General features: G+C 42.9%; 1 protein-coding gene across 1 annotated transcript in view; it reads left to right on the forward strand.

The window, feature by feature from the left end:
• Window positions 1-21,263, forward strand: part of tmem244 (transmembrane protein 244) — a 99,885-nt gene that overhangs the window by 60,735 nt on the left and 17,887 nt on the right. The window contains exon 5 of the mRNA XM_078541291.1: window positions 3,979-4,023. Within this exon, the coding sequence (XP_078397417.1) occupies window positions 3,979-4,023 (45 nt within the window). The remainder of the gene's footprint in view (window positions 1-3,978; window positions 4,024-21,263) is intronic.

The raw sequence follows: 21,263 nt of genomic DNA on the forward strand, positions 1-21,263 counted from the left end.
TCCCAGGTGAAATGCACAAAGCTGTGTGCCCTCGGAAAGATGACATCCGAGACCTCATGGATGCATTTGTGGGTCGTGGCTTGTGATATCCCACAGAGGTCACCTGTGGAGCCTTGAAAGAGGCACTGGCATAAATATTGAGCGCCGTGGTCACTTCCACAGCCACTGGCAGTGGATGCCCTCCATGTCCCCTAAGTCATAGCGACCGGGTCCCTAGATATGCGCAGTCGTCGGTGACACTGGTTCTCAGTCATCTGCCGGAATGGCAGGCGGCGTCTATAGACCCTGTGTGTCGCTAGGCGCCGACCAGCCACGGCTCGCTGTCGCTCCTGGGCAACGTGTGCGGGAGCCCCTGCTGTCCCTTCTTCGTGAGGTTGCTGCTCCTGCCGTTGCGCAGCCAGGAGCCTCAGTCACTCGCTCCTCCGTCTTCTACAGTCTCTGTAGGCCATCAGGCATACAGCTAGGTCACCAGGATCCATGATCCTGATATGGTCTTCCTGCAGCATGAAAGAGAGAGAGATTTGGTTAGCATGGGTGTACTTAGCACCTTTCCTGGCCCTGTATGACGGCCACTTAAAGCTTGCTGGAGAGTGCTGGTCACCTCTCAGATGGCCACAGATGAGTGCTATCAGCCTGCAACATGGAGGAGAAAGCTCCTAACCGGTAAGCACCTCCAACAGTGACAGCTACATGGCCAGCATTGGCGAGGAGATTGTACAATGTGTGCAGTCCAACTTCTCCGCGGTTCAATAAAGTGGTCGTGTTCTGACAGTCTGTGCAGGGGGTGGGGAATGTTGGGGGTGAGGGGGATTGGAGGGCGGGGTGAGGCTAAGATCTGGAGCACTTCTGGTGCCTCCACGTTGCTTGTGTGTGCGGGGTGAGGCTAGGAGCCTGACTCCAATCATATCACTGTGGCTGCGCCTGATCTGTCTCGGTTGTAGAGGAATGGTCAGTTTATACAGGTGTCCCTAATGCGTGGCCACATCCCTCGCTTACCCTGCCCCCCCACCTCGATTTCTTGTGCGTGGGATCCAACGACAGGGCAGCATTGCCCCCCCACCCCCGACAACAGTCAACTCTGTGGCAGGGCGGCACTTCACCCCGGCGCCCCTGAAGCCTGCAAAGCAACAGGCGACCCTGGCGAGCTCTGCAGAAGGATGCTGTTCACTCACCTCAGTTCCCCCAAAGTGAAGGCTGCCAAGTGCACGTTGCCTGTGTGCTGTTGTGAAACACGTCAATGTGCTTTCCCGCCAACGTGGACGGATAATCCAGTGGGGATCCAAGAGCCTGGTGGGTTGGCCTTTTAATGATATGCTGATGTATTACAATGAGCTCCCTGATGACTGTTGGCAGGAAATGCAGCCCGCTGTCGGTGGGCTGAGCGGACGATCACGAGCTGCCTTCCCGCCAACGTGAAACCGATCGCACCATAATGTCCACGCGTGCCACCTATCCCGCCCACTGCCAGTGGGCATGGAAAATTCTGCCCAAGGCCGTTATCTAAGTCCCAGGGCTGTGTAATGAACTAACAGAATTTTGAACCCTCCATGACAGGCATAGCGAGGGCTTGGGAGGGGAGGGAGTGCGCACGGGAGGGGCTTAAATCAGCAAATTTGGGAAGGACCACTTCTAACCAGCTCTGGAGAGGTGATCCATAAAAATAATTTGTAAGAGAGGATCTGTTCCTCGCATTTTCGCAGTGATTTGAAATGAATACTGGTCGGTGAGGCTTCCCAGGGCTCCAGGTAAAGGGACATGGGAGCAGCTGAATCCAGCAGGTAGGTGATTTTTGTAGCACTGTTTGTGGTCCAGCAGGAGCAGAAGTGTTGTCTTTAGCACCTCAAGCAAATCTTCAGTTGTGATCGGCCAATCCTGGCTCCCCAACCTGCCCCACATCACCTTCCCACCCTCAACCTGCGATGTTTTCTGGTTCACCCCTCTCTCCCAATTGCTGGTCTGACCTCACCACCCCAGCGCCAACACTCCCTTCAGTACCCGTGCCCCCACCATGTTTCCAGGCCCTCTTTCCTCTGAAGATGTCATATTGGATTCAAAACATTAACTGTATTTCTCTCTCCACAGATGCTGCCAAACCTGTTAGCTTTTCTAGCACTTTATGTTTTTAATCCCTGTCCCTCCTGATTGCTTCTTCAAATCTTCAAACCCCTCCAACTTGCAATGTTTCTCAGTTTCCTGGGATTGCTTCCAATGCTGTCCAATTCTCTCCTCCCTAACCTGGGGCCCAAAGGGCCAACTTTCATGCTCCTGCTTGCACCCTGGCTGAGATCAGCTAACTCAGCACAGACTATGGATTTCGCCAGCACCTCCAGATCTGAATGTTGCAGTTACTCACTGTGTTAATTCGCTGGGTCAAGTGAGACAGTGCACAGAACTTGACTTTATGAAATAATTCTGGCAGTTGTCTTTAGGTGACAGATATGCTCAGTACCTTTGTCTATATGTTCATCACCATACCTGGATCTTGGTTATGGCAGTGGACTTCTTCATTGATTTACCTAAGCTAAGGCATTTTACCTGATTAGCTAAACTATGTATTAATTAACTAGATGCATGTATACGCTGAAAAACAAAATGTATTTGTTATGTATGCATGTGCATTAATATTTGTACATACATAGGTACAATATTAGCATGGGTTCAATCAGTGAAATTGAATAAGATGATGAAGTGATAATAAGCTAATTATTGAGACGGTTAAAGGACTGGAATTAAATCTTTCACCATATTAGCAGTAATCATTAACATTTGGATATATAGCATGCATTTATTATACCTAATTGTATGCTGCAAGAGTTTGACTGAATTTCCATTGGTGTTATCTTGATCTACTCCAATAAATTGGTGCGAGATTAGTAGAATCTCCAAAAAAATACAGGATAAACAACTTATTACACCACTGCTCTTGGGGTTTTACTGATCTCCCATAGAAGTTACAGCAAGAGATCAAAGCGTCTCCTGTTGAATTTCAGGGTCCAGACAATTACGAGTATATCCATGCAGTTATATCTGTAACTATACAACTGGCCCCCCCCGATCACTCACACTGATCCCCCAACCGACCATGACCACACAACTAACCCCCCTGACCCCACTACTATCCCCCTGACATCCCAACCCAACCTGACTAGCCTGCACCATCCACTCCCCCCCAAAACCCCGACTCCCCCCACCGACCTGACCTGACCAGACCTGACCTTACCTGACTAGTCCCCGACCCGACCCCGCTGCTTCCAACCCAACCTGACTACCCTCAACCCACGTATTCACTCACCCATATATCACTCTACCAACCTCACCCACCTCACCCACCTACAATCTTACCTACCTATCATCCTGCCACCCTACCTACTGACCATCCTACCCACCCCACCCACCTACCACCTTACCCACCTATCACCCTGCCACCCTACCCACTTGTCACCCTACCCACCTGCTACCCTACCCCTATGACCACCCTACCCCTTACCCAATTACCTTACACATCCTACCCCATTATCCACTTACCTTACATCTCAACTATGGTTTTCAAAGCAGCTTTTGGGACATTTAAACTTTTTACTTACCAGAATATGGCAGCTAGTGCGTAAAAAGGGGGCATGGTTTCTGCACAGATTCTTTGCACTGCACCCTCCAAGGTTTCCTGCACTGAGTCAGATGTGAAGGATCCTCCATCAGAAGATCACTCAGAGGAAGTAAGTGGGCATTTTTTTGCCTGATCAGAATCGGAAATACAGGTTCCAATCCTGATCAGGAGAACTGTGCCCTAAATGAAAATAAACTTCACTGTTAGTATAAATTAAAAATAGATGTTCAAAGCAATGACTGAAAATATATTAAGGTTTTATTGAAATTTATTTAGAGCTAATATTGATGCACTATCAATATACCAAAGTGGCAGTTTGCAAGTGTCTCAGTAAAGACCTAAAAAGATTGATATATGTCAATTTTTTTTTTCAGTTATGTCTGAGTTTCCACTAGTATGGCATTGGTGGTTGGCGCTAGGTAAGACTTTCAATTTTATGTACAAATATTGTTCCAATTATGATATGAAAACAGTAAATCTTTCAATTTGCTCTGCCTTCTCTGTCTGAAACTGTTAACTCTGTACACATTAGGGACTGCACTTGGGACTTTCTTTATCTATTTAATTCAAAAGTATACCACACATGCACACACATTAAGATATTTTCCAGCCCCAGCACGAAAGTGGTGATTTCTCATTGGGCTGAACTCCCCCAAGATTTTTTGGGTTGACTAATGAATAAATATCTTATTACCCTGTATTTTTCAGCCCATATTCAGCCTGGTGCTTGAACCTCACAAAAGGGAGGGCATAATAACTGCTAAAATTTAAAGGGATATCACCACTGGTAGGCAGGTGACCTTATACAAAGGGAAACACTTTTATAGAGGCTGTCAATATTTCACAAGTATATTTTAGTCTTTCCAAGAGACAAAAAATTGTTTGTTTAAAAAAGTGGAGCCTTGTAATGGAGAAGCCTTCACTTTGGGTTACAAAGTGGAGGCTCTGCTGCATGTGTTGGATGTGAAGAAAGTTGCTCCATTTGACAACCCTGGCCTTCCTTCTCAGGCATCTAATATGCCTGTTAGGGTGTGACAGCCAGGTCCAATAAAGTATACACATCCTGCAACACCTGAGAACAAATGCAGAAGGTAACATATCTTAAGGAAGCTGCCAAGATATGAATGCCCACTTAGAACCATTTGCAAGATAGACACCGCAAAGTGTTGCGAGCTAATCTGTTTTACATTTACTGCTGGCCCATGCCAAGCCTACAAAGTACCTTCCAGCTCTTTCATTACTTATCTGGCATACTCATACACCAGTAGTGCACATAGTTAAGCTGCATCTTACAATTGCAATGCTTGAAACAGTCACATCTTCATATAAATTGTTCCAATACTGTAATAAACTTGGAATGCAGGGCAGGTTTCTTTTAAGGAACAGTAAACTTTATTTACAGAGCTCCTGATGAAGCTTGTTCCGAGACCTAGGCTAGAAAGTTCCGCCCCTACAATTACCCACGCTTAGGGCTGAATAGTCTGTACAGTCACATGACTGCCATAACAGTATGATAGGTTTAACTTACAATGGCGACAAATTTCAACCTAACTAAATGGTGGTAACACACATGACAGGTTGCAGGAGAGCCATGTGGCCTGCTGTCAATGACCTCTCTACTTTGGAAATGTAGTAGTGCATTGAATTTGGACAGCCATGTCATGCTGTGATTGGTATTCAATGCAATAGGAGATGAAAGTGCTGTTCATGCTGGTCAATGCACCCATGGGCAGCGTATTGACTAGTGTAGTAATTATGACACCTTTAAGAATAATACTTGTTAAGAAAGATTGCATGATCTATAGTAACCAACAGGAGAGTAGCAGGGGCTACCTCAGCAGTTAGTGTAGAGATAGAGTTGCAGTTGAAAGCACACATATTGTTGCTGCTGAGTATAATGTAAATAAACTTAATGTTTCCACCCAAGAAGTGTCTGGAGATCAACTCTATCATTAATAGCACAACTCGGCCACCCCACAACAACTAGAAAATCTCTTCTGTTGGATCATACAGGGGAAGCACCTTCATAGATGTCTACTTCCAGTAAAAAAAAAACATTCTAATCTGAAAAATAAAAATCACTGGCAAAAGTTGGAAAATAGGTAAAAAATCCTGTAGAGTTAGACAAATCATTTGATAACCTGACGGAACATAAATTTTGCAGTTGCAATATCTTATCTTAATTAACAGAAATTAAAAGTCAGATTGTTAATATTAATACAACGGCAAAAGCACTTATTAAATAACAGCCACTATAATTGAATTAACAAGTCAAAGCTTCTAAATATATAAAGTTAACCTGCATTTAAAAAGTAACAATATAATAAAAACTCCATTTAGCACCTCTGAGGATTATTTAAACAAGGTATAATAATTTACAAACATACACGATGAAGTGTGATAAGAAAGAACATTTAAGAAAATTTTATAAAATTAAAACATTGAAGTGTAAAATTTAAACAATAAACAAGGTAGAATGCAACTTAAAAGAAATGAGCAAAATAGCTTTGCAGCAAAACCAGTCAAATATGAGTACATACACACACATAAAACATGAACTGTTGGACTCTGCTTGCTATTGCTTGTGTAATGTTGAGACATGCTGATAACTCTTTTGTGGCGTGTTGGGGGTGGGGAGAGTGGGATCGAAAAAGAGCCTTCACTCATGCAGTTGATATTAAAAGTGATGGGTAAATATGGTAAAATTTATTGTTTGGCAGCTGGATGGTAAAAGCAATGATTATTATTAGCAGCTCTCTTGTAACATCAGAGTCAGTTAGAAGGGTGTGACAGGGAAAGTGTGATTGGGAGAGTATTACAAGAAGCAAGTGAGGCACAAAGACTGAGTAGTACATGCAAGGCTTTTAGTATTATTGTACAGGCACTAAAAAATCTGATAAGTACACATGATAAGTAAGAAAAAGCAACTCAGGAATTGAGTAGAAAAAGTGGGGACAAGGCAGGGAGTAGGAGCTCATTTATTTTTTTTTAAGCTAGCAGCAGAAAAACATTTTTTAAATTTGCAATTTATATTTTAAAATTTAAATTTGTTTCTTATACTTTCCTTAAACTGATTTCCTGCCCAAAATCTGCACCCAGTAGATGAGATTTTCAGTTTAAGAACAGCCAAGGAGATTGCAGCAGCTCTATTGATGGGCCCAAGTCTACAACTACAATATGACAGCATGTTGGCATGGCAACTTTCTATTTTAAATGTTGGCTTTAAAAATCTGACATAAAATGATGCTTATGCAAGATGATTTGCCTGGCCTTCTTTCTTCTGGAGACACTGGACATGTGGAGTATGCTTGAAGTGTGCTATGCCTGTCCATGCCCCTTTGGCTATCACTCACTTCTAGTCTATCAGGCACCTCCTCACCACCACCCACCCCACCCCCAGCCTCTTTCAACATAAACTTCAAAATCAACCCCTTAAAATAATATATACAAGTAGTGATAGAAGCGAAAAAGATAAAAATCAGTGTATCTTTTGTTAAAATGCTAAATGTTCAAAAGGAAATTCATTTACTATTTTTTTCCATGGGATGTGGGTGGCAGTGGCAAGGCCAGCATTTGTTGCCCATCCCTCATTGCCCTTGAACTGAGTGGCTTATTATGCCATTTCAGACAGTGGTTTAGAGTCAACCTGTGGGCCTTGAGTCACACATAGGCCAGATTGGGTAAAGATAACAGATTTCCTTCCCTAAAGGACATTAATGAATAATTAAGGATAGCTGTTATGGTCACCATTACTGCTTTATTACTTGAATTTAAATTCCACCAGCTGCTATGGTGGGATTTGAACCCATGGCCCCAACAGTATTAGCCTGGGCCTCCCAATTACTAGCCTAGTGATAGTGGCACTACACCACCATCACCTGATGTCATAAAATGAATGGATAAATGTTGAATAGTACCATCTTGTGGCGTAGTTATGTAACATTTATTGTGAAGCTGTAGTTGTTGTCAATGTTGTGAATTGTGGGCAGATTTTTAAAATTGAAATATTAATTTTTGCAACCCACTTTATTTCGCTCCTTCACACATCTTTTAACATGCTATCATGCTTGCATCAATTTTTTTTCGAAGTTTTACAATTGAGATGTTTATAGTGTTCATGAAAGAATATCTCTGCCAACAAGGGAGATTTGCAATCATATTTTAGGATGAATCACCAAGAAGAACTGCTCAGTTCATAATGTTAGTCCATCTTCAAAAATGTGAAACAATTCCTTCCTCAAAGAAAGAGCATATTGCAATGCTGTAGAAACTATTTTATTTATTTATGATCTTCTCTCCTGCTTTGAAGACACTAACTTGTATTATGGCACATTGCCTTGGTTATTATCAGCCACCTAATTCCTTGGCCAAGAGGCCATTCTTCTTGTGTGGCAGCAGGTGTTGGCAGGCAATTCAACTATAGGGAATATCACACCAGTTCAATGCCATCCTCAGTCAGCATCCACACATATACACAAGGGCTCACTAAATAGTGATCACGAGAAATCTCAGCTAATCCTCTCTCACTGGTCTGGGGACACAGGAACCAAACATAGCACAGCTACCACTTCCCAAGCCAACATTAACTAACTGAACAAATGCCAGTGGTTAATTCTAGGGCTTTCATTATAAGGCTCAGTACCTCCCAATACATCTCTGTGGATGAAATTGCTATCTAAAGTTAAGTGCATGGAATTGGACTTAGCTACAAAACTGGGTAGGAGATAGAGGCAGAGAGTTGGAACAAAAGGAGATCCATGGACTGGGGTCAGTGAAAAGTGGAGTCTCCATTAATTAGATCTGAGGAACCATTGACTCTCTCTGCTTCTCCCTCTTGCTCACACATATGATCTGGACTAGAGAATGAAGAGTAATACATTCCTGTTTACTAAGGCCACAGATATACTGAACTGTGAAAAAGAGAGCAGAAAATTCCCAATGAATGAAATAGATTATGCAAGTGAACAGAATTATGACAAGTGCAGTTTAACATAAGAAATGCAAGGTAGTAAGCTTTGTTCATAATTCAAGACTAGAACTGCTCAATAACATTTCCATAGTCTTCATCTCCATTCACAGCTGCTCTGGTCATAGAGTAGCTCATGACAGCCTATAGCAGAACTTAGACAACTTGTAAGCTTTGAATGATGACTGCTGCTACTACTACTACACCTACTACAGCTTCTCTTTTTGTTGTGCCTTTAATGTAATAAAACATCCCAAAATGCTTCACAGGAACATTATAATACCAAGTATGACACCGAGCCACATTAGGGGATATTAGGTCAAGGGCAGGTTTTAAGGAGTGTCTTAAAAGAGCTAAGTGAGGTAGAGATGTGGAGAAGTTTAAGGAGGGTATTCCAGAGCTTATGGCCTAGGCAACTGAAGGCACGGCCACCAGTGGTGGCGTGACTAAAATCTGAGATGCTCTAGAGGTCAGAATTGGAGGAAAGCAGGTATCTCAGAGGGCTGTGGGGCTGGAGAAGATTACAAAGATAGGAGGAGCAAGACCAGTAAGGGACTTGAAAATAAAGATGAAAATTTTATAATCAAGATTTTGCTTGATTGTGAGCCAAGGCAGGCCAGAGAGCACAGGGGTGTTGGAAAACAGAATTTTTTGTGAGTTAAGATGTGGGCTACAGAATTTGAATGACCTCAAGTTTACAGAGGGTACCATGTGGGAGAGTAGCCAGGCGTGTGTTGGAATAGTTGACCCTAGAGGTATTAAAGGCATGAATGAGGGTTCCATCAGCAAATGAGCTGAGATAGGACAAAGTTGGGTGATATTACAGAGGTGGAAAAGCAGTCTTAGTGATGGCATGAATATGAGATTGGAACCTCATGTTGGGGTCACATGTTGCAAACAGACTGGCTTAATCTCAAACTGTTGCCGCAGAGACAGCTAGAGTCAGTAACCAGAAAATGAAGTTTGGAGTGGGAACTGAAAATAATGGTTTTATTCTTCCCTATATTTAATTGAATGTAATTTCTGCTCATCCAGTACTGGGTGTTGGGTAAGCAGTCTGATAAGTTAGCAGCAGTGGAGGAGTCGAGAGAGGTGGTGGTGAAATAGAGCTGGGGGTCTTCAGCGTATATGTGAGAACTAACACTCTGCTTTGTCCTATGAGAAATAGGAATGGCCACAGATAGATCCTTGGGGAACACAAGTGGATATGGTGGCGGGGAACAGGAAGAGAGGCCATTGGAAGTGATTCTTTGGGTACAATTGGATAGCTAAGAACGGAACCAGGTGAGCGCAGTCCCACTCAGCTGGACAACAGTTGAGAGGCATTTGAGGAAGATGGTGTGGTCAACCGTGTTAAAGGCTGCAGCCAGGTCAAGAAAGACGAGGAGGAAGGTTTACCTTTCTCACAGTCACACTGGATATCATTCGATAGACAACATTCAAAGAAAAAAAGAAAGATGCATATTTATATAATGCCTTTCATGACCACAGGATGTCCCAAAGTGCTTTACAGCTAATGAACTACTTTTGGAGTGTAGTCGCTATTAAAATGTAGGAAACACGACAGAAAACTTGCACACAGCAAACTCTAGCAAACAGCAATGTGATAATGACCAGATAATCTGTTTTTGTAATGTTCATTGAGGGACAAATATTGATCAGAACATGGAATAATTCCTTTGTTCTCCTTTGAAATAGTGCCATGGAATATATTACTTTTAACTGAGGTAGCAGTCAGGGCCTTAGTTTAACTTCTCATCTAAAAGATGGCACCTCTAAGAGTGGAGCACTGCCTCAATACCTCTGCATGATCTTTGTGCTCATGTCTCTGGAATTAGAATTGAACCCACAACCTTCTGACTCAGAGACAAGAGTCCTCATGAGTTAAGCACAACTAACTTCACAATAGTAATAGAGAATGACCATCTCCAACAAGAGAAAGCCCAACCACCTAACTAGAAGATATGGCCATCCCACATCAACACCATGGCTACAAGGCCAGGTAGATAATGGGTACTCTGATAATAAATGGTATACCTCCTGACCAAATGAAGCTTATCAGCAATTAACAAGCTTAGGTTAGGGGTGTGATGGAATATTCACCACTCACCTGGATGGGTGTAGTCACAATAACACTCACAATGTTCAATGTCATTAAGGTCAATGCATTTGATTAGGGCTCCAGCCACTGGATTCAATACCAACTCCTTCATCACAGACACGCTGTGGTCGAAGCAAGCAGTCTAAACAGGATGCACTGTTGTAATCCATCAAATCCATATCTTAAATTGAAATAATTATGAACATAGAGGGTTAGGGGGAATAGATAAACAAAGGAATTAAAGGGTTAGATAGCTGAGAAAAGCTAGTTTCTAGGTGGTAGAACTAATCGAACAAGCGTTAGTCTTTTTCATTTTAAAATTTAGAATCTAAAAGCAACAAAGTATTGCTACAATTCTGTTTGGATTAGGGGACAATTCAGATTCACACATTCTCTATGTGTTCATTTTTGGATGCCCCATCTTAGGAAGTATACACTGGCTTTGGGGGCTGATCTATATTGAGAAATTGGGTAACTTGCGTTATATTTCCTGGAGATGAGTACATTAAGGGGTGAGCAGATGAAGGTATTCAATAAAATGAAGGAGCCTGCTAAGTGAGATAGGGAACAAATGAAAAGCAAAAACAGAAAATGCTGGAAATACTCAGCTGTGGAGAGAGAAACAGAGTTAATGGGCAAGATTATAACTCACTCAAAATTCATCCACTTGTACAGAGTTAAAATTGGACCCAATGTTTTAAGTCGATGACCTTCTGCCAGTTCCAACAATATGTATTTATTCTTTCATGGGATGTGGACGTCGGTGGCAAGGCCAGCATTTGTTGCCCAACCCTAATTGCCCTTGAACTGAGTGGCTAGTGATTTTATACAGTGAAGAATGCTGATCTCAATGCATATGAGTTAGTGCCAGACTAGTCCAGAGGCCCAGGCGAATGCTCTGTGGACATGGTAGCTGGTGGGATTTGAATTCAATGAATAAAATCTGGAATATAAAGCTAATCTCAGTAATGGTGCCATGAAATGATCATTGATTGTTGTAAAATCACATCTAGTTTACTCATGCAGTCTAGGGAAGGAAATCTGCCACCCTTACCTGGTCTGGCTTGATTCCAGACTCACAGCAATGTGGTCGATTCTTAACTTCCCTCTGAAATAGCTTAGCAAGCATCTCAGGTCAAGGGCACTTAGGGATGGACAACAAATGCTGGCACTGCCAGTGACACCCAAATTCCACCAACTGCCCTGAAAAAGAGGATCAGGATTTTTTGACTGATCATCAATGCCAATTAACTGGGCATTTAAGCCAATTCACAGTGCAATTGAACGTGATTTTTCGTGGCCCGTCCAACCTTACAGTTGGAGGACAGGCCAATTGGCCAGGCGGCCTTTACACTTTTCATGAAACCTCATCCAAGGGCGGGATGAAATCTCCGTTAGGAAATAAAATTAAAAGCAATATCTAAGGAAATCACTTTTATGGGGTATGCTTTCAGCTGCCTGATTGTGTTGCATAGACATTTTTTGCACCTTCTTTATGCTTTATTTTAGTACTTGCAGGTCTGCAGTTCCCTGAGGCAGCTGTCTGCCTTTAGGGAGCTCTCACAAAGTGTTCACCCACACCCGCGGTGACGTCATCGCCCACCCTCTACCTGCCCCCACCCCGGCAGCGCTGAGCTTTTCAGCACACGTTTCACACCGGCTGGCCGTTAACTGGCCAAAGGCATGAAATTGCAGCCGGAGGCCAATCGCAGTTGGGGGCCCGTTTCCCAACTGCTCCCGAGCACGTCAATCACGTGCACTCAACAAGGGGAAAATTCAGGCCTTAAAGTTTAACTAATGGAAAAGATAAAGATAAAAATAATCCTGCATTTAAGCAGGAGGACAATTCAGCTGTATGGCTGGCTGAAACTTTGGTAGATTTGGACATTATAAGACCTGCAGCCATAAAAGTGAATGGAGATTCAGGGTTAAAATATGAACAGGATTTTTCAAAGACTGTGTTGAAAGGTCAACACCCTGATGACAGTTTAGTGTCTGGTTTTAAAGATGAACAAAAGGAATTACTGAATCCAGTCGGTAAGAAGCATTATGGCAGAGAATTTCTTCTGGATTTATAATTCATACCTGGTGGTATCAGAAGGCCTGAGGGATTATCAGAAATCAGAAATGTTGTTCTTGACAAAATGAACCAGACTGAATCAAGAATACAATTTTCTAACCAGGACATGGGAACTCTGGAAAACCTATTCGAAATGAGAAAGGAGATTTGCTGCATTAAAGACAGAAAGTGAAGCCACCAGTAGTAAAATGAACACTCATTCAGTAGAAAGTTGGAATTCCAAAAATTCATAGACACTGAACTTTAAATCTGAATTGTCATGTGAGATTGAGTGTGACAGGTTAGGCCTTATAATGCTGCCAAGACAGACTGTTTAATGGTGAAAGGTGACAACAAAGGAGAGACTATTCTTTGCACTCTATATGGTAACTTGTTAGACTGTTTACAATGTTATATTTTGATAGTGTTGTTGAAAATTATTACTTCAGTATAAGTTTTCATCTTTTAGGGGAGGTGTTACGAGTGTGAGATTTTATAAATTGGTTACATTTTGGACTGTCTTTTTAATTCAAGGTAAAATGAAGTGCTGAAGAGAGTCATGTGACCCTCTGAGTTCTGCCCAACAATAATCTGGTGCAGTTTAGTTAACATTGAGGCTGGGGATCCAAGTTGAGACTACTTACTGAGAGCAAGATGGAAAATGTTCATACCTTGAAACAAAGGCTGGTATAACTGGACTGATTGTGAGCAGACTTTCTGCCTCAGAATTTTTGGACCAAGGGAGAAAGAGTGGTCTCACAGAGACAAAAAGCTGCAGCTGTTATGGGGGGAAGGCTGCTGCTCCTCTTCAAGTACCAGGCAGAATGTGAGAGGCAGATGGCCTCTGGTCAAGGAGACACATCCCGCAGGAATCTAAATACTATGGAAGATTTGTCCTGACGAGGTGGGTAGAAGGAATAACTGGAGTGGGCCTTACTGCTGGTAGTTGGCTCTGGAATTTTCCAAAACTGAGGGAAGCATCTTTCAACAATCATGGTCATTATGACTCAATGAAATGGGGAGAAGTGAACCCATTGGAAGCTGGGGGTGACTGTGGACTGTTTCCTATAACGACTGTGATATAATCCTGTGGAGAGTGTGTTGTAAAGTATGTATATACAGCATGAGGTTATTGGTCATGTTAAGACATTAATAAGAATTATTGTTTCTGTAGTTTGGAGTATTAGTTGTCTACTTAGTAATGTATAATTGATGTTGATTTTAGTTTGTTTGTTATGATAAACGTTTTGTGCAATTCCTTTAAATTGGTCACTGGGAATTCAAATCTCTTGTTTGAAGTTATTGTCTCCATAGCGATCGTTCAAACCTGAGGACCTCAACTGTATTCAATTACTATACCCTTGGTATCTACTAGACCTCGAACAGGGGACTTTGCTGGATTGCATTGCTATTTGGCTCAGAGAGCCTCATAATAGGTGACAGAGGCATTGCTTGGGCATGTATATTTGCATATTAACTTTCACATGGAGCAGTGCTTCTGAATGCAGCATGTCCTCCTCCAACTTGCACAATTTCCTAAGAGCTGAAGTAATAATTGTTAGCCACATGGTCACTTGAACATTACTTGGCAATACATGGGGTACTCTAATCAGAGGTTCTTCTGCACTTTTGTGCAGTTGACATGCAACCATACTAATGTTCAACTTCCTGGGTTTACACATGAGTCATAAATCCTGTGCTAATCCAATGATATTGAACTGTTCCAGAGGGAGGAGTGGTTCAATAGGTGGATGCTGGATGATATGGGTCTTGTATTGCAATTATGCCTTATGACATCTCGGCACAGCACAAACAGTCGTGCTGAGGCACGGTACAGTGAAGCACTGATCATGACTCTTGAGAAAGTCACCAGAATTTTGATAGAAAAGTGTTAGTGTTACTAAATCTGAATACTAGGATTATTAATTATCCTAATATAACAGCAGAAAAAGGAACTTCAGGTCCATGCGTTAAGCATTTGCACCAGTAAATAATTTCAGTGCCACGGTGTTGTTACACGGGCAGTTACTTTAAAATGCATAAAAGATAATCAGGAAGCAGGTATCACTATTTACGGGTGAGCAACTATGACAACATGAGATTGTATTTTAAAGTTACACAAACTGATGATTCTTATTTCAATAGTAATAAGACAAAGCACCTTTTACTCATCAGGAAGAATAGGGGGCACGCAGACATGAGACTATGCCTGAGTAAGACCATAGATTGAGCGAGTAGTTGGGAATTTGGTTCAGGTGGGAATTCGGAGCAGAGGGGCAAAGAGGCACTCCTTTTTCTACTTTTTCTTCAGCTTCCAGTGGTTGGTGAGTTTCCTTCCTTGTCTCAAAGCTAAGTGAGAGCAAATTTCTATTACTTAATCTGTGTGAATTATTAACTAATTAAATAAGATTGGACAGAAATGGCAGGGCTGATGGCATGACTTGCCTGCAGTATGTGAAAATCTGTGGAATGCACTGCAGTCCTGGACAACCATATCTGCAGAAAGTGTCTGCAGCTTAGGCAACTTCGGCTCAGAGTTGCTGTGTTGGAGCCTGAGTTGTGGACTTTGCAGGGAATCAGGGAGGGCAAAGAGTTATCTGGACACTTTGTTCCTGGAGGCAGTGACACCCCTTTTGCTTAGGCAGAACTTTAGAGCTGATCAATGGTCAGGGGCAGGAGGGTGTGACTGCGAGTCAGGAAGGTGAGGGAAACCAGCATGTAGTGGTGGAGGAGCCTCAGCCATTGACATTGTCCAACAGGTACGAGGTGCTTACTACCTGCAGAGCAGGACTGCAGGTGGATGAACAGACTGACTGTGGCACTGTGGTGAAGAATGCTATTCAAGTAGGTGGAGTAAAGAGGAATGCGGTAGTGATACGAGATAGTATAGTCAGGGGGATAGATGCTGTTTTCTGCAGTCATGACCAGGACCTCCAAAGGTTGTGTCACCTGCCCAGTGCCAGGGTTAAGGGCATCCCTTTGTGGCTAGAGAGGACCTTGGAGTAGGATGGGGAGGATTCAGTTGTTGTGGTCCCTCTGGGAACCAAAGACATAGGCAGAACCAGGAATGATGTTCTGCTAAGGGAATGTGAGGAGCTAGGGACAAAATTAAAATGCAGGACATTAAAGGTAATTATCTCTGGATTATTACCTGAGCCACGCACCAACTGACATAGCGTCAAGTAGATTAGAGAAGTAAATGCGTGGCTCAAGGTCTGGTGTGGGAATAAGGGGTTTCAATTCATGGGCCATTGGCATCAGTATTGAGGGAAGAGGGAGATATTCAGTTGGGATGAGCTGTCCTTGAACAGGGCTGGAGCCAGTCCCTGTCCAATCATCTAACTAGGGCTGTGGACAGGGCTTTAAGTTAATGGGGTGGTGGGGGCTCGGGTGATGGGAGATTTAGAAATCCAAAGGAAAGTTCGAGGCATCAGAACAGTATAGCAATGTGGGTAAAGGCAAGAAGAGTGGGTTAGGAAGGGACAGAGTGTTTAACAAAATGTGTACAGGCGCAAAAAAGGACATTGCAGGGAATAGAAGTAAAAAATTGAATGCGCAAAGCATCTGCAATTTTATTAGATTGCGCAAAGCATCCGCAATAAGATAGATGAATTAATGGCACAAATAGAGATAAATGATTTAGGTTTAATCGTCATTACAGATACATGGTTACAAGATGATCAAGGGTGGAAAATAAATATTCCAATTTAAACAATATTTAGGAAAGATAGACAGAATGACAAAGGAGGAGGGGTGGCCCTGATAATAAAAGATGACATAGGACAATAGTGAGAAAGAATCTGGCATCAGAAGGTCATGAAGGAGAATCGGTATGGGTGGAAATTAGGAATAGCAAGAGTCAGAAAACACTGGTGGGAGTAGGTTATAGGCCCCCTAACAGTAGTTATACCATTGGGCAGAGCATGAAATAAGAAATTATTTGAGCTTGTAACAAAGGCAATGTAATAATTGTGGGGGACTTTAATCTTCACATAGATTGGGGCAATGAAATTGGCAAGAGTAGTCTAGAAGATGAGTTTGTAGAATGTTTTTGTGACAGTTGCTTCGAGCAATACGTGTGGAACCAACTAAGGATAAAGCTATCTTACATCTAGGGTGGAATTTTCCATGCCTGCTGGCATCAGGCATCATGGCAGGCATAAGCGGACAATATGGCAGGAAGGGCAAAAATCGGTTTCAAGACATCCTGAAACCAGTTTGCAATTGTCCGCTCCGCCTGTCAATGGTGGGCTGCAGTCCTGGGCTAGAAGCACTAAGAGGCGTGTGTGCATAGCAGCACTTTAAAAATGCACTTAGCATGAGGAAGGGGCGAACTGATGACATGGCGGGCAAATGAGAGGCTGCCTGCCAGTGACCCAGCATGTTTCCCAGGAATGCATGATTAATGAGGCCGGATTGGGAGAATACAACGTGAAAAGCCCTCATTGCAGCCGGCAGGTAAAACATTCTTTTTCCCGCCCGCACCACACTTAGCGCAAATCTGGGACAATTCCACCCACTGTATTGTGTAATGAGGCAGGATTAATTAGTAATGTTGTGGTAAAAGATCCTCTTGGAAATAGTGATCATAATACCTTTGAATTCCATGTTAAGTTTGAAAGTGACATATTCCAATCTCAAACAAGAATCTTAAATTTGAACAAAGCCAATTACATAGGTATGAGGTGAGAACTGGCTAAGGTTAATTAGGTAAATTGACTAACAGGTATGGAGATAAATGAATAGTGGGAATCATTTAAAGAAACAATTCAAAATATTCAACAAAAATACATTCCGTTGAAAAACAAAAACTTAATGAGAAAGACCCATCCATGTGTCACTCAGGGAGTTAAGGATAGTATTAGATCAAAAGAAGTGTCTTACAATGTTGTAAAAGAAAAAGCATAAGCAAGTGTGAGGATTGGGAGTGTTTTAGAAACCAGCAGAGGGCCACCAAAAAGTTGATAAAAAGGGAAGAATTAGAACATGAGAATACGCAATCCAGGAATATAAGAACAGGTTGTAAGAGTTTTTATAAGAATATAAAGTGGAAGAGAGTAGCTAAAGTAAACATTGGCCCCTTAGGAGCAGAGACAGGAGTAATTATCATGGGGAACGAGGAAATGGCAGAGGCATTGAACAAATATTTTCTGTCTGTCTTCACAATAGAAGACACAAGTTTCATACCAGAAATAGATGGTAGCCTAGAGGCTAAAAAGAGGAAATTAAGAAAATTAATATCAGCAGAGGAAAAGCATGAAACCAGAGGGATTAAAATCCGACAAATCCTGGAACCTGATGGCCTACACCCGAGGGTTCTAAAAGAGAATGCTGCAGAGATAGTGGGTGTGCTGGCCATGATTTTCCGAAATTGCTTAGATTCGGGAATGGTTCCATTAAATTGGAAGTTGGCAAATGTTGAACCACTTTCCAAAAAAGGAGGGAGAGAGAAAATAGGACAGTTAGCCTAACATCAGTTGTTGGGGGAAATACTGGAATCTATTGTTAAGGAAGTCTTAATGCACTTAGAAAAGCCTTATGGCCAGGATTTTACTGCGGTGTGTCTCTCCACCCACCCCCCTGGCAAATGCAGTGAGCCATTTAAATCTCCATTCAGTTCAGTGGGACCATAATATCCCGCCAGGCGGGAGGGGCCATAAAATCCTGGCCTATGATTAGAACAAATCAACATGGTTTTACTCAGGGGAAATCCAGTTTGACAAATTGATTAGAGCTTTTTGAGGACTAGTAGGGTAGATAAAGTGGAACCAGTACATTAAGCGTACCTGGATTTCCAAAAGACATTCAATAAGGTGCCACACAAAAGGTTAATAGGCAAGATAAGGGCTCATGGAGTTGGGGGTAGTATTTTAGCATTGGTGGAGGATTGTTTAGCAGATAGAAAGCAGAGAAACGGAGCTTTTTCAACTTGGTATGCAGTGAATAGTGGAGTGTCACAAGGATCAGTCCTGGGTGCTCAGCTATTGACAATTTATCTTAATGACTTAGATGATGAGACAAGAGTAATGTATCAAAGTTTGCTGATGATACCAAGCTAGGTGGGAAGTAAGCTGTGGGGAGGGCACAGAGAGGCTGTGAAAAGATATAGATAGGTTAAGTGAGTGGGCAACAAGATGGCAGATTGAGTATAATGTAGGGAAGTATGAAGTTATTCACTTTGACTGTAAGAATATAAAAGCAGAATATTTTTTCGAAGGTGTGAAACTTGTAAGTGTTGATATTCAAAGAGACTTGGGCTTCCTTGTACAAGGAACACGGAAAGTTAGCATGCATGTGCAGCAAGCATTAGAAAGGTAAATGGCTTTTTGGCCTTCATTGCAAGGGGATTGAGTACAAGAATAAAGAAATTTTGCTGTAGTTGTACAGGGTTTTGGTGAGACCACTTCAGGGACTGAATAATATCCTCCAAAGGATGCGAGTGACACCGAGGAGTGTTACTCGCCCGCGCTGACATATTATCGGGTGTGGTGACATTAGGTCGCATTCCTGAAGTCATCACACCAGTTCTAGTTAATTCAGCTGGTGGGCGGGGCTAAAAAATTAGGAATCCACCCGCATTGTTCAAATTTCATTAAAGTGGGTATTTAAACTCGTTAATCAGGTAATGGACTGGAATAATACGTAGTGTGTGCAATAAAACGCTTGCGGAGTGCATTTCGCACCAGATGGGTTTCCAGTATTTTTTGTTATGCAGCTTGTTAGGGAAGCTTTAAAGGGTTCAGCTTAGCAGTTCTGAGTCCTGTAACTGATGCAAGTGCTTCATGAAAGAAGCAGAGTTTGCATTTCAAACTTAACTTATTTAGAGGCCTTAGTCTACTGCAGAGAGGTCCATTTAGACTTGACCATCACCCTAACTAGGCCAAATATGGGGATTGTGATCTCTTTGGGAGACACAACCACCAGTGAGGAGGAGGGGATTGAGTTAAAGAAGGGCATATTGGGAGATACAGGATGCACTGATGGTGCATAAGGGTGCCAGAGCTGCACCAGGCCCAGAGGTTGATGAAGCCGCCATGCAGTCCCAACGGAGGCGTGGAAGGATCTATGCAGCCCCTCAAGTTAATAGACAGAGACTGCGCTATCTGCAGATGTCCGAAACACAATGCAAGAGGAGGCTTAGGCTCTCGAGCCACAGTCATATCCCTTTATGACATGCTGGCAGGGGAGATTTCATCTAACTGCATTGGGGGTCACCCGATGCTTGTAGCTGTCAAGGTCACTGTCGTGCTCACTTTATTTGTGACAGGATCCTTTCAGGCAGCATGTGGAGACCTCATTGGCATAACACAGCCACTGTGTCAAGGTCTTCACTGATGCTATGTTTTGAAGGGCAGGAAACTACATCTCTTTCACAGTGGACGACCAGATTCAACTCAAAAGAGCCGAGGGCTTGTGGCAATTGTAGGGTACAGGGAACCATTGACTACATGCACTACACTATAAAGGCTCCAGCTGGACAGCCCTACACCTTTATTAACTGGAAAGACATCCACACATGGAATCCAGCTGGTCAGTGATCATCATCTATGGATAATGCAGGAATACGTGAGTTACCAGGGCAGCTGTCACAACTCCTTCATTATGAATAACTCACAGGTGCCAGACCTATTCAGCGGCCCTGATGCCCTGGATGGATGGCTTCTGTAACAAGGGTTACCCATTGAAGAGATGGCTCATAAAGGACACTCAGAACAGACACAGAGAGGACATACAATGACAGCCACAGGAGCACCAGGGCCATCATCAAACAGACCATTGGGCTATTGAAAAAGGGATTCAGATGTCTTGACAGATCAGGAGGGGCATTGCAGTACACTCCATCACATGTGTTGCTCATGGTCATGGTGTGCTACGCCCTCCATAACCTCATTATTTAGAGAGAGGATGCACTTGAGGAAAGGGGGCGGCAGATAGGAGCCATTCATCTGAGGATGAGGGTGAGGATGAGGTGAGGGAACATGGCAACGTTCAGGTGGAAGGCCTTGGGTGTGATCGCATGGACAGCTGTGACACCATGAATGCCTTGATAAGGCAGAGGTTTCAATAGTTTTTGAAGCTGCGGCTTCAGAGATGCATGCATGGCATGTGTCCAAACCTTATCAATTACGAAATGAGACTTATGTCACTGTTTTGACAACACACTTACCCTATTCAGTTATTGATATTCGATGCATCCAGCCCTGCCTAAAGCTATTAAAGCTATTGTCTATCTCCCTAAAGAAGTGCAACAGCTATATCATATTAGAATAACTTCTGCATGAGGGACAATGCGGTCAGGATTTATTCACATAATAATTATGAGACTTAACATTAATAGGCATAAGGAACGCACCCATGTGATCCACTTGGTGACTACTGTGACATTTTTTTGACACGTTTCCTAGTGCCCTGGTAGAGTGCTGCCCCCTTCGCTTGCAGCTGCATAGGAGAATAGCTGCTGATCTGCCACCTCCCTTGCCCTAGGTGACTTCGGTGGGCGTCCTCTGTGCAGCTGAGGCCTGAGTGACCTGCC

The sequence above is a fragment of the Cetorhinus maximus genome, chromosome 5 (genome assembly GCF_964194155.1).
Source record: "Cetorhinus maximus chromosome 5, sCetMax3.hap1.1, whole genome shotgun sequence".
Taxonomy (NCBI): Eukaryota; Metazoa; Chordata; class Chondrichthyes; order Lamniformes; family Cetorhinidae; genus Cetorhinus; species Cetorhinus maximus.